Source organism: Bactrocera latifrons, unplaced genomic scaffold, assembly GCF_001853355.1.
Source record: "Bactrocera latifrons isolate USDA-ARS-PBARC rearing strain unplaced genomic scaffold, ASM185335v1 scaffold_172, whole genome shotgun sequence".
Taxonomy (NCBI): Eukaryota; Metazoa; Arthropoda; class Insecta; order Diptera; family Tephritidae; genus Bactrocera; species Bactrocera latifrons.
Genome location: NW_017535208.1, coordinates 246,072 through 259,351, shown reverse-complemented (window position 1 = coordinate 259,351; position 13,280 = coordinate 246,072). Strand labels below are relative to the sequence as shown.

The 13,280-nt window shown below is 38.3% G+C and overlaps 2 protein-coding genes across 3 annotated transcripts; both read left to right on the top strand.

The window, feature by feature from the left end:
• Positions 1–308: 308 nt before the first annotated feature.
• LOC108967027 (cuticle protein 16.5) lies at positions 309–9,413 on the top strand. Of its 2 annotated transcripts, none has more exons than XM_018930238.1 (2): positions 309–485; positions 8,908–9,413. In XM_018930238.1, exons 1-2 carry the CDS (start codon positions 382–384, stop codon positions 9,161–9,163), a joined length of 360 nt encoding a protein of 119 aa, XP_018785783.1. In that variant the 5' UTR covers positions 309–381; the 3' UTR covers positions 9,164–9,413. The 2 variants fall into 2 exon arrangements, with proteins under 2 accessions (XP_018785783.1, XP_018785782.1); XM_018930237.1 differs by lacking the exon at positions 309–485 and adding an exon at positions 8,678–8,765 and having other exon boundaries at positions 8,840–9,413.
• On the top strand, positions 3,009–4,950 carry LOC108967024 (slit homolog 2 protein). The gene has a single exon (XM_018930234.1). The coding sequence runs from the start codon at positions 3,039–3,041 to the stop codon at positions 4,752–4,754; it is 1,716 nt and encodes a 571-aa protein (XP_018785779.1). The 5' UTR covers positions 3,009–3,038; the 3' UTR covers positions 4,755–4,950.
• Positions 9,414–13,280: the final 3,867 nt, after the last annotated feature.

The window sequence follows — 13,280 nt, the reverse complement described above, 5'->3', positions numbered from 1 at the left end:
CGCTCTGGTGAAATTGCATAATTTTGACAATTCCTTAAAGAGCTGTCACTAACATGACAATGCGCGACTACTTAGCTGTGCTGCATATGTAAATGTGTGTATATTTTGAGACCCAAAAAAGGAATGTGCTGCGGGTAATAGGAGTCATGGCTACCACGTTTCTGCTTCTGCTTTTAACTCTTACTACGCTTGGTAAAAACCAAGTACCAACTAGCCGAATTGGCACTCAAGGTTCTTGACTATGGATTATGTTTGTGATATAACTGTCTTAATATATAAACCTCTGCGAACCCAACTTACCGCAGCAAAGCAGTTTAACTACTCGCCAATCACACATATTCAGCAGTAACGCGTTCTCTATTCAAATTAAAAATTAACAAAATGTTCAAGTATATCGCCTTCGTCCTTTTGGTCCTGGCTGCCGTCGTCCGTGCTGAGCCCAAACCTAGCGTGCTCGCCTACACTGCGCCCGTGGTCGCCGCCGCGCCCTCAGCTGCCATCTACACCCGCGACTATCACGGCCACTTTGCGGCGCCCTACCTGGCTTCACCCTATGTGGCACCAGCACCGTACTTCGCCTCGCCCTACGTAGCTTCGCCGTATTACGCGTCGCCTTACGCTCCTGCCTACACCGCACCGCTTTTGTTGAAGAAGTGAATGTAATAGTCTGCTGTTTTAGTGATTTACGATTTTATAGGAAAAAAAAAGAAATATATACATATATATATATTTACGATAAAGAAATTTTACGATATTGTTGATAAATTCATGTGTATGCAATAAAATGTGAGTTTTCGGAAGAAAACATAAAATGAATTGTGATAATATTTTATACTCTTATAGTTCCAGTGTATTTCCACTGCTTCACTTGACCTTTGATACTCGCATTATGCGTTAATATGTTGGCGCAACTGTGCTGGTCTCTTTAAATGTCCGCTCTATAAACAAACAGTTATTTTTGCTAAAGCGTTGCTCATTTATTCGCATTTATTTCAGATATAATCATTGCCCTTCCTCAAGGTCTCTGTGTTTATCACCGCTTTGGTGCAGCCGCAGCGGAAGTAACACTTTTTCTTTTAAGCCTAAGTTATATATATACTTGTATATAGTATGTCTTTGTGCATTCATTCGATTCTAAAGCACGTCATTAGTGATATGAGCGGTTATTAATGCTTTGTAGACATGAAACGCTTCGTATTTGCAAAAAAATCTCTTTTATACTCTTGCAACATGTTGCTACTGAGTATAATAGTTGTGTCTATAAAATGCCATAACTGAGGCCTTTATTATGACTTTGGTACATGGTATCGCAGTAGCAAGGGAACCTTAGGGGAAAAAATAAAAAAATAAGAGTTGTACATATCTTCTAAACCACTAAAGCTGCTCACTCGCCAAATAACAGTTTTGTTAAAAACTACTAAAAGCGCGATAAATAAATAAATAAATGCACCAGGAACAAGAACTTTTATACTCAAGATGATACAGGTGGATCGGTGTCAAATTTGGGCAATGGTCGTGTCATCTCCCACGTTTAGGTGAAAATCAATATCTCGCAATCAAACGCTTTCAACCAAGTTCAGTATGTGATTTTAACCATCCCTACAATTCAATGTGAAAATGGGCGATATCAGACAAAAATCATGCTAATATATACATATATAACATATTTTTAGTTTCCATCTCATTCTTTCACTATTCAGTAGAAATTTTGTATGTATGAAACGCTTGCAGAAGTCCAGACGCTGAACACAATTTTCGACGGTTTTCAAATCCGCCGATACCGCTGCAATTTTACTTCCGATATTCGCACGAAGTTCATCAATCGTCGCTGCATTGTTGGCATAGACCATAGGCTTGACGTAGTGCCACAGAAAGTAGTGTAACTCATATTTTACGAAGCCATTCAGCCAGAAATGAGCCTCATTCCTGAAGAGAACTTTCGGTGAAAAAACAGGATCACTTTCAAGTTGTTGCTCAACCTAATTCACGAACGTTCTGGTGGTCAAGCGGCTTCAGTTCTTATGTCAATTTGATTTAGTAAGGATGTAGGCCAAGATCTTTTCACAAAATTCTCCACAACGACGTCACAGAGATGCCCACCTCCTGTTGGCATGCTGAAATGGGAAACCTTACTGAAGAGAACTGTCAAAAGGGCGGGGAAAACACGGTGCCGTTTGCTATCCCTATGGGTATATTTTTGTAGCGTCCTTATTGAATATCCCGTTATATTAATAAGATACCCTTGTGTCAAAACAGAACTCATATCATATATATCCGCCAAGCTATTTTCATATAAATTTTGCCTACATCTATAGTATGTACACTTAAATATTTCGCGGACTTTGATCCGTGTTTGGTTACACTCGAACTTAGCTCTTCCTTGAGTGTTAGAAGATATTTTCAGAATTATTGCTATTGTACAAATAGGAGAATCCCTCATTAATTAAGGTTCATTCGGCAGTGAGTACCATCCAAATGTCTACTCCGATTTCAAATAATAATACAATTTTAAAATATCTGTGCATCAGCTGTGTACAAACCTTCAGAAGCACCGGAAAAAACTCTATTTAAAGAGTAAACAAAAGGTTTCAGCTATTCAAAAATAAGCTAGGTTAAATATTAATTGGTCACTAGAGGCGACGTTAATAAAAATCATTGATCTTAAAAGTTGGTACAGCAATGTTTGAGTTATAAATATTATTGTGCCGCATATGTTTGTGTGTGTTTACCCCATATATGAAAATTTGTATGGCGTTTTATGTGCGACTTATCTTCCCGTTCGAAATGCTGGGCAGTACTTGATAAGGATGCATGGGCTTATATTGTAGTGAATATATTATATTTTGCGCAAAGTCTGGATAAATGTAATGCCATATGCCAATAAAACAAATATTACAGCAAATGTATATCAGCAGACTAGCATCCACTTCCTTAATCGCTTCAGACACTGCAGACTTTCATCTGAGCTGACTTCAGCTTACAAGTGGGATTTAGTTGCTTTACAGCAGTCGCCTGGTGAATTTGTTCCGTTCGCGAAAATGACGCGACTTATAAATAATATACAATTAATTTTAATCCTGCAAGTAGTGCTAAACGGTATCGCCGCCACCGAGGATATCACATTGAAATGCGATGAATTTGAGCGCATGTACGATATGTCCACAAGTGAAGCTTATTGCACGGTCTCCGGCTTTGTCGTGTCGCACAGTCAAATCGTTAAAATACAAAAATATCCCAAAGCGAACAATACAAAATTTATGAAATTCTACGATTCACGCCTCCTTTACATACCCTTCAAATTGTTCGATGTCTTCGCCTATCTGAAGACGCTGGACGTTTCTTTTACGGAGATTTTGGATGTGCCACGCAACACTTTCGGCGCAGCGAGCAATTTGAGCATACTCAACATGAGCAACAACAACATTACACAAATAACCACATCCGTTTTTATGGGTGCCAGCAATTTGATGCGGCTCGATCTTAGTCACAATCGTATTGAGGTGCTGAATGAGAACGCCTTCAAAGGCTTAAGTAGCTTGGACAAGTTGCAACTCTCATATAATGCCATACGCAAGTTGCCAAAAGATCTGCTGCTGGAGAATCAGTATTTGTCGACAATAGCGATTAACAACAATCGCTTGGAGTACATTGAACCCGAAGTGTTCAATCGTTTGCGACGCATTGTTGACGTCAACTTGTCCTACAACAATATCTATCGCTTACATCCGGATAGCTTTCAGTCAGCATATGGTTTGGAGAATCTGCTGTTGACCGCCAATAACTTGACAGAGTTCGAGATGGGTAATAAGAGCATACTGACACAGCTACAGGTGGATTACAATAATTTAACGCGTATTTACGTTAACGGTACCAAGCATGTGCGTGCCGATCACAATCGCATAATCGAAGTGCAAATGATCAATACACTGTTCTTGGAAACCTTAATACTTGGTTCGAATAATCTGAGCGATATAAAGAATATCACGAATATCACCGGTCTGCTGCAGCTGGACTTGGCCAACAATCCCATTGGTCCGGTCAATATCACGACGTTTGATCGGTTGAAACGGCTCCGTGTGCTCTCATTGCGTGCGATCGGTTTGTGTCAACTCACTTTTGGCATGTTCTCCAAGCAGGTGAATTTGGAGACACTCGACTTGTCCTATAATAATCTAACCGAAGTGAATTTGGATATGTTTGTGCCTTATTTGTCCAACCTGCGTTATCTTTATATCGATGGCAATAATTTGACCGAGGTACATGGTAAAGGCGGCTTCTCGTATGTCTTCCCGAATCTCTCCAAACTCGGTGTATCGCGCAACCAGTTCAACTGTACCTACTTGCATACACTGCTGGTGCCGCCGCAACTCTCCACTTCGGTGATGCTGCACATCGAGCCAGAGGAAAATGCAGCCGAGCGTTCACACATACGCGATGTCTCCTGCGTCAGCACTTCGAAGGGTGTGGATAAGGCCGCGCTACAAGAGGTCGAACATGAGTTGAACGATATGAACACGTTACAAACAGTGCTGCAACAATCGATGAATACATTGCGTCTGCACGAGAAACGTCTGGAGTTGTATTTGTTGCTGATGAAGATCGCTTTGCTGGCGATGATCGTGCTTTTGGTCGGCGTTGTGGTGGTTTATGCGTGGAAAATCAAGCGACGCGAGTACTTCTCAAGACGGGGAGCGAGTATTGTTTTTCATTCTAGTGCAACGGTCAATTCAAATATAGAGCATTGTGCCGAATGAGTGATGTGGCGAATGCTGCGGAAAGAATACCAAAGAGAACTTCAAGTGATTATGTAAACAATACTCTCCACAAATATTGTGAATAAAACTAAGAACTTAAGATAAGAAAACTTTATAAATAGAAAGTGTGTTACAATGATGTGCCGCAGTTCAAATAAAAAATAAAAGATAATACAAAAAATATTAAAAAATGTGAAAATCATTCGATGTACTTAATAAAAGTGGTTTTGTTTCAGCATTTCATTTTCTGTTAGCATGTGCTACTCAATTAGATGGATTGTTATTATATTGCGCAATATTTGCACGGGTCTAGCAAGCGCCTTAAAGAAGGAATGAAAATATATAAAAAAAATTAAGAATTTTATTGGAAGGTTTTTGTGTTAGATATGCACTCCGGAGGAAGATCACCGAATAAAATCGCTTTTGTGTTCAAGTTCAAGCTTCTGAATATTAGGTTAATCTTGTTAGATTACTTTAGAATATTGGCTAAACAAAGCCTTAGTTTTCTTTAACTTAAACGCATAAATCATACCACATTAACTCTGAGAGACTTATCCGAGTATCGCATAAAGAAAACTGAAAATTGATTGATTCTCCAAAATTACTTTTATACTACCTAAATGTGAGATTATGTATGTACATACATAAAGTGCACTCGACGATTTTTATGATAAGTGAAATTATTCAATAAAGAAGTTCTTTTAAATTTTGTGAGCGGAATGAAATTTCTGGAGCCTAAACGTGCAGAATGTTGGAACAGGACTTCGGTGATGATTGTTTACAAGCGACCAAGTGTTCATGATTGGTAAAAATTATTCAAAGAGGGTCGTGGGCGGCCATCATAATCAGCTGATGGTCAACGCGGCAATAAAATAAAGGAATTGGTGCTTGAGAATCGAGGATTCACTGTCTGAGATCTTACTGGCATCGTTGTGAAGTTGTAAGAATCAGTAAAACTTTGAAAGATCATTTTATCCTGAGAAAAGTGAAAGCACAATTGGTTCCAACATCACTCAATTTTTTCAAAAAACAACGCCTGTGAAACAATGCGTTCCGACTACCAGGATGTCATGAACGTATTGCTACTGGCCATGAGTCTTGGCACTATGCTAAAGACCCGTAAATGATCAATCGGCCGAATATCGTGGCAGTGATGAGCAGACGCAAAAAAATAAAAAAACAAAACAAAAAAAAAAAAAAAGAAACATAAAAGGAGACGATGTGAATTATAAGAACATAAATTAAAAATTCTTAAAATTATTACGAAATCTTACTAATTTTTTCATATTAGTATACTTCGTCTTGCGATAAGTTCTATTGCGAAATTTACAATGCTTACATAATCAGTTTATTGCTTGCTTTCGCTTATTATACGTAACAAAGTTGGGGAGCTAAAGAAAATCGCATTGCGGGGATCACTTTGCTTAAGAGTTTAAAGAGTGGTTGTTTACACACTATTCATCGGTTTTCGAAAATGTCTACAGTTTAGGACAGAAAGAGAAGTGGTTTTCCTTGCGAAGTTCAAACCAAGTTAGCCATACAAATTGGCGAATGCATTCGCATAAATTCTCATACAAGTATGTCGACCAGATCAATGCAAATACTTATTCAAGATGATCTGCTCATAAAAGCTTACCACTGATAGACCGATCATCTTCTGACATTTCGCTTAAAGAGAATTAAGCTCTACATATGTAAGCGGCTTCTTCCGTGACATGTGTTCAACGGCCATGAAAGTATCCTTTAAAATGATGAAAAAATGTTCACTGTTGATGATTTTTTAAGAAGCAAAGTCACAAAATCGCGGAAAAACTTCAAAAGAAGCAAAAATTCATCATGTTTAACATCCAGCTGCTGTAATGATTTTGTGGGGAGCCTAACGTAAAAGCATTACACATTTTCACTTTTGTGGAAAAGGAGTTGAAACTGGACAAAAGTGAATGAAAAAATGTTTCAGAAGGTTTGGTAAAGCAGTAAAGTGATACTCCCTACGATGAGGATCATTAGACCGTCCAGCAACAAGACAAACATCACCCAGCAATGGCTTAACAGCAATGGTCCTGCTTTCATAGCTGCAGATAGGCAAATGAGTGGGCATTTTTGAAACCATTGGATATCAAGGTTGGAGGACACAGAAATTTGGGGAGTCTTAAAAAGTTTTTACTCGTGTAGTGTCATCTATACTTATAGAAATCGACTTGTTGAAACCAAATGTCGCCGAGATCACAAGCTTCAATTTCAGGCGTCAAATAGCCGGTTATTATGGCGGCATAACGGTCGCCATTGACGGTTACGTACTCTTCTTCTTACGTACTCACTAGCATAATTTTTTAAGAAATATGGACTGATGATTCCACCGCCCCCAAACCACAACAAACCGTTGTTTTATTTCCATGAAAGGCAGCTGTTGAATCCTTTCAAGTTGCTCTCATCCCAAAAGCGATTATTTTGTTTGCTAACATACCCATTGAGCCAGAAATGTGTTTCAACGCTAAACAAGACTTCGCTCGAAAACGTCGGATCTTCTTGGAACTTCTCAAAAGCCAATAGAATGAAGCGTTGCCACTTGGAAAGTTCGAGTGGCTTCTGTTTTTGCACAAGCTGTATTTTGTACGCTTTCAATGTTCACATTGTGAAATTAGAGATCAAGTTATCATCAACTCTGTCAGGCTATAATAGACAACGCGTTAATTTGGAGCACGTATTGAATAAACTTCAGCTATAACAAAATTAATTTTTTTTTGTAATTATAACATTGTTCCCTTCATACACTTTGTACCTTTTATATACTTTGAAATACGCAAACGTTGTTTTTTGAACGCGTTGTTTAAAATCGAACCCAAATTTTTCCAAATTAGGCCTAGGTTTGAAATCCACTTGGATGCTTACGTTAATGAGATTGCTTCGTGCGACTTGGTGTTGCGAGTGAGGACAGTTTACTTGTTATAAAAAAATTATGAAAGTGAATTTTACGAGTTACTAAATAATATTTAAAAAAAAAAATTATTTTAAATTATTTCTCAACGTGGATCATGTGAATAATATATGATATATATATGTTCTGTGTGGTAAGTTGCAGGTTCTTCAACTTGTTGAGTACATCTCACTTTACACGATGCGGCTATAATCCTTTGAATCGATTGATCAACGATATTCAATGGTGTGCATGTGCAATGCAACCATTTCTGTGAATTTACCTCGAAATTATTCTTGCTTTTGCTATACTTTCAGTACGTGTTTGCAATAATATTCGCCACCAGCTGGAAATATTTGACTTTGAGACGGCAACAGCGAGCAATGAACGGTAGCAGCCACATACATCACGCCCTCCACCTACTCACACCCCTTCGTTTTTGTTATAAATCAGTTAGTAGTGCTATCAATCTGTTCGGTACTCATATAGTTGACCGACAATTAGTATTTGCAAACACGTACGCCGGCTAAACACACCGCTGAGCCTTGACTGGCGCTCAATCCATACTTCGGCCCACATCGGGCGCAGGGCAAAATGGCAACTCTTATTTCGTCCGTATGTATGCATAGCAATTTTTGGCAAACAAACGGGCTTAGTGGATCAGAGCTGTGTTTTGTAGAACAACGGTAGGTGGGACATGCAGTGGAAGGTCGACTGAAATGATTCGCAAAGCGCGCGACAAGTAGAAATGCAAAATAAACCAGTGACGTTGCCCGCAAAATGCTCATTAAGGCAATTGGAATTAAAAGTGTACTAAACACATTTACGATTGTGTGCGTGATGTTACCAGATCTACATACACATAAATATTGAAAACAAAAAATATGAAATAAAACAAATCATTCAATTTAAATATTTTGGCGGGCAGATGGATAATGCTCATGGCATTTACTGGCAGGCTTTGAGTTGCTGCTAAAATATGCTTGGTCTGGTATAAAAGCTGGCTAGATTTTTTTATAGAATCGTAGTACAACTTCAGCACTTCGCTAGTTAGCAACTTCACAGCAAAACAAACAACAATCAAAATGTTCAAATCGGTAAATATTTTAAATAGTGCACATTAAAAAAATAATATAATCTTGTAACATTCTCTTACATTACTCGCTTACAGTGTGTTCTTTTCGCCGTTCTCGCTTTGGTCGCCAGCGCTTCAGCTAAGCCCGCCGTAGTCGCCTACAGCGCTCCAGCTGTGGTTACCGCTCAGAGCTCGCAATACATTGCACGCAATTACAATGGTGTTGCTGCTGCCCCCGTCGTCGCCGCCGCCTACACCGCACCCGCCGTAGCTGCTGCACCCGTGGCCGCCGCATATAGCGCCCCAGTTGCTGCTGCCTACAGTGCTCCCGTTGCCGCTGCTTACAGCGCTTACAGTGCACCAGTCGCTTCTTACGCCTCTTACTACCCTTACAACGCCGCTTACTCCGTGGCTTACTAAATGTTGGATCGAATGTGAAAAGTAAATCCATAATACTACTCAGGGCAAATCATAAATGGACAAAATGGAATAAGGCAACTAAATTGGACTCTTGCTAAGGAAAAAATTCGTCTAACAGACAAATTATATAGTTTGTGATAATTTTAGAGATTTGTAACCAGTTTTTTTACGGCATACCTGCATTGTACATATATTGTTAATAGGTTATATAAACGGAATAATATAAATCCTCCAACATTGTTGACTAAAATATTTTTGTTTACTTTATCTGTTCTAATTACGCTTTGAAAGTTAAAACTAAAATGGTTAGGTGACTCTGATATGCCATTCAAAAACTTTCTATATAAAAGTCTTAAAAATTTAAAGTTATGCAGAAGAATGTATCTTTCTTATAATAATTTAACATTATGTTTTAAAATGATTTCGGGCAAATGTCCCTTAAACTGCACGATCTTGGAGGCCGACGCTCCAAAATACATTTTTTGTTTCGCCCAAATCAACAAAAATTACCCAGTGAAGAATGATTTTCTTTGCCCATAGAGCACACCAAGCTGTGAATATTTTGAGGATCTCTATAATGGTTTGTGGATTATCATAATTACAAATTTGTTTATTACCATCGGCATTCAACCAAAAGTGAGCTTCAGCTGAACAAAATTATGAATATGAAAATCTTGTGAAAATCGGGATCGTTGTAAATCGAAATTGAGCCCCTTTGCCCAACGTGCGACTTGGTTGATGGCTGTTCGGCTTATTTCTTGCACGAGTATTTTTTGGTAAGTGCACGAACAAAGACTCTTTCGCAAAATACTCCAGAAAGTCGATATTCGTATCAATAGCGTCTTCAGTGCGCACTGTACGGTGTCACTCAGAATGCGCAGCATCCATTAGAGAAGCCTGTTGCGAAACCGATCCATGGTTGCTCGTAAAAATCAACTCTGCTAAGCGATTATGTCCAACCCATTATTTTGGTAATATATTTTCACGATTTAGTAATTAATAATAAGTAGAAAATAAAAATTCATTTGTGTCAACTCTATTCCAAAGCATAAATACGGATTTGTTAGCTCATATTTACATTTTAGACTCTCTCTCTCTTTCATTCACTGGGACTACACTGCTATTGTAAGATCAGTTCTGTTATACGGTACAGCAGTATGTATGTAGTGTTTGGAGGACTGCTACGCTGTGTATATAACAGAAAAATCGGCTACTGGCTGTAGAAGAATTTATACATGGAACCCTCGGTCATAGCTGGGTGGGTAATGGCGATTTGGCAAGCATCCACTTCATGATCCCACTTTTCAAATAGCAAAGAAATTTCAAAGTTAACGTTGAAAAAGATGGTTGACGTAAAGATATTTATGTAAGCTACGCACAACACTCTAAACACCGTGGAAATATCCCGTCCGGTGTTTAACATAAGGCAGCCCTTTAAGTTGCCAAACCGATGCAGTATATTTCAAGCAGAGAAAGTCTGTGCTATTGCCTTGCCAAGCCGCGGAGCTGGCCTTTAATGAACCTGTAAGCAATTCTAGAATCAACATCTACCATACATTCATCCAAGCAGCAATCAAGGCAGTAATTTCGAATCGCATATGTCTATGCGACGATCTGTATAGAAGCATGGTGAATATGTGTATAGAAGCATGGTGAATAAAATCAAAACACGATGGAACGAACTAACGTGCAGGTGCAAAAGTCATGTGCAAAACGGTAGATCGGATGTACATAAAATTCCTAATAGCATACATAAAAGAGACTGTAGCAACATGATCTGAATATTAACTGGTGGAGCTGGTATCACTCTGTTTAAAGGTTATGAGATAGCAGGATACAAAAAGTTCCACTTTAAGTCCACATTACATAATACATCGTTTCCAGACATTGTAACGTGTACGATAGCAGCATAGTTATTGGTAAAAAGATGGCAAGTATTCCGCTTCTCCACCTGGAAAACTATTGAGACTATGAAAATGTCTAAGGCCGAAATTGCTAAAAATTTACAAGTTTACAAAATATACATGCCCTAATTCATCAGTTGGCAATAAATATGTTTATCCGTGATTTCAAAGTTGATTCTGGAGAGATTACTCTCCGCTAGAAACTTCGCTCGTTCACATTAGAGCTATACCTTAGTTATGTATTGTCTGTTTTTGAAAATATTTTATTACTCTGCAACCTAGATCTTAAATGTTATGTTAAATACTGTTGTGGTTCTTTTGGAACTTGGACTTGTGTTTAAAATCATTTAGACTCCTCAGCTCTATATTAATTATAATAGTTTTTTTTTTTTTATAAAATTATTCACCAATTGTAACTCACATTATAAAGAACTCCTTTTGGAAAACGCTGAGCATTGAATACATAAACTTAGGATTAGCTTAACGCCAATAAGATAAATGTTGGAGAATAAGATTGATGTGTACCTTCACTCATAAACATATATATAAGCGGTGAATATCTTTAGCATTTCGTTAGAGAACTTGAACGGGTCATCTTGCAGATGAAGCTTTTAACAGTTTTACAGAAGGAAATGTAAAAGTTTTGGAAATATTTTAGATCCTGGATTGTACATGCAATCTTTCTTTATGGAAGTTTCCGGGATACCTGAGGTACCTGTCTTCTCGAAATGCTGATCATTTTAATCACTGCAAGCGATACTAGATTTCTGGTCGCCCTATCTTCCCCTATCTTTCCTTGAACTTTGTGTTTTTTGAAAAAACCATGGATATAAAACAACCACCATACATTAATAATACATTACCTATTTGATTTACATATCAAGCGATGCTGCTGAAGTACGAGCCAGCATACCGCCTATTGGCATCCAGGGGGACGAATACGCTCGACTATACCAGCTCTCACAGCCGATTACAAGTCGGAAAAAGTGGAGAACTAAGTGGCTTACAATGTGGCAGTAGCAGTAGCAAAGCTCATCCAAAGATGATCGCAGACATTCATGCGTCGATAGAGACATGTGTACCTAAATTTCCACCCAACCCAAATACTGAGTGGCCATGTATGCTTTAGAAAGTATTTGTTCCAAATTAGTTACGACGTTAATTCGCCAACATGTATAGAGTGCATAGAAGACTCGGAATACGTATTTTTTCATTGCCTCCGTTTTTTAAATATAACGAAAAAGCCAAAATCTACACTCGCCGCTAAAGTAACGGAGGAAAATTTGACAACAGACAGTCCTCTGCTAAAGGGAAAGCTGTCTGCGAAGCGTTAGCTCTAATTATGACGAAACTAAGCAAGTTACAACAGACCAGAAGTCTGTTAGTACGTACAATAGGATATGTATTTCTCTCTGCTATAAAGTAATACCTAATCCGGTGGTTCCGTGAGAGAGACATGAGTTGGGAGTAAGTAAGGTTTAGCGGATTAAAGTTCAGCAGTCCGGCTTTTGATGCCCGCCTACTAGAAAAAAATCTATTTGACATAGTCTTCCACTTCTTCGGAGCACCTTACTATAAGTGGGAAAAGTTCACTACTTCCATTATTCCTTGAACTCTGGAGTGTAAATGTGAATCCACGTTTATTAAAGAAAGCTTAAAGAGCGTTCCTATAAGGTGGCAACATCAAAGTGCAGGTATGCCAAATCAATTTAATAACATAAACAAGTCCTTATTTGTAAATTAACATACATGTTTGTATATGTGTTTAAAAATTAACCACATTCCGACCCGGAAAAACGTTGGAGAACAGCAACCGTCAATTGTGAATCAAAATACGTTTCAGGTGAATGGCGCGTGTGTGTCTAGAATGCGAATACATTCCCAATATGCAAGCGTTGTTTGCGAACTTTGCAAAAATTTTAATCATGAAATCGAAATGGCTTCTGGAAAATCCAGTAGGCAGATAAAAATATATTTAAAATTACGCTGACGCAGCAAAACAAAATTGTAGAGACACAGACACAACATATCACATTCGATACCTTACTATATACGCAAGTGATATGACAAACCTACTATATATACACACATGGCTCTGCAGTTAGCCCAGAAGTGAATAGAGTGAGGCTATTAAATTTGCGAAACGAATTTTTAAATTAAAATACACAGGAAAAATTATTTGCACGACAACACACAATTGAGTACGCAATCAC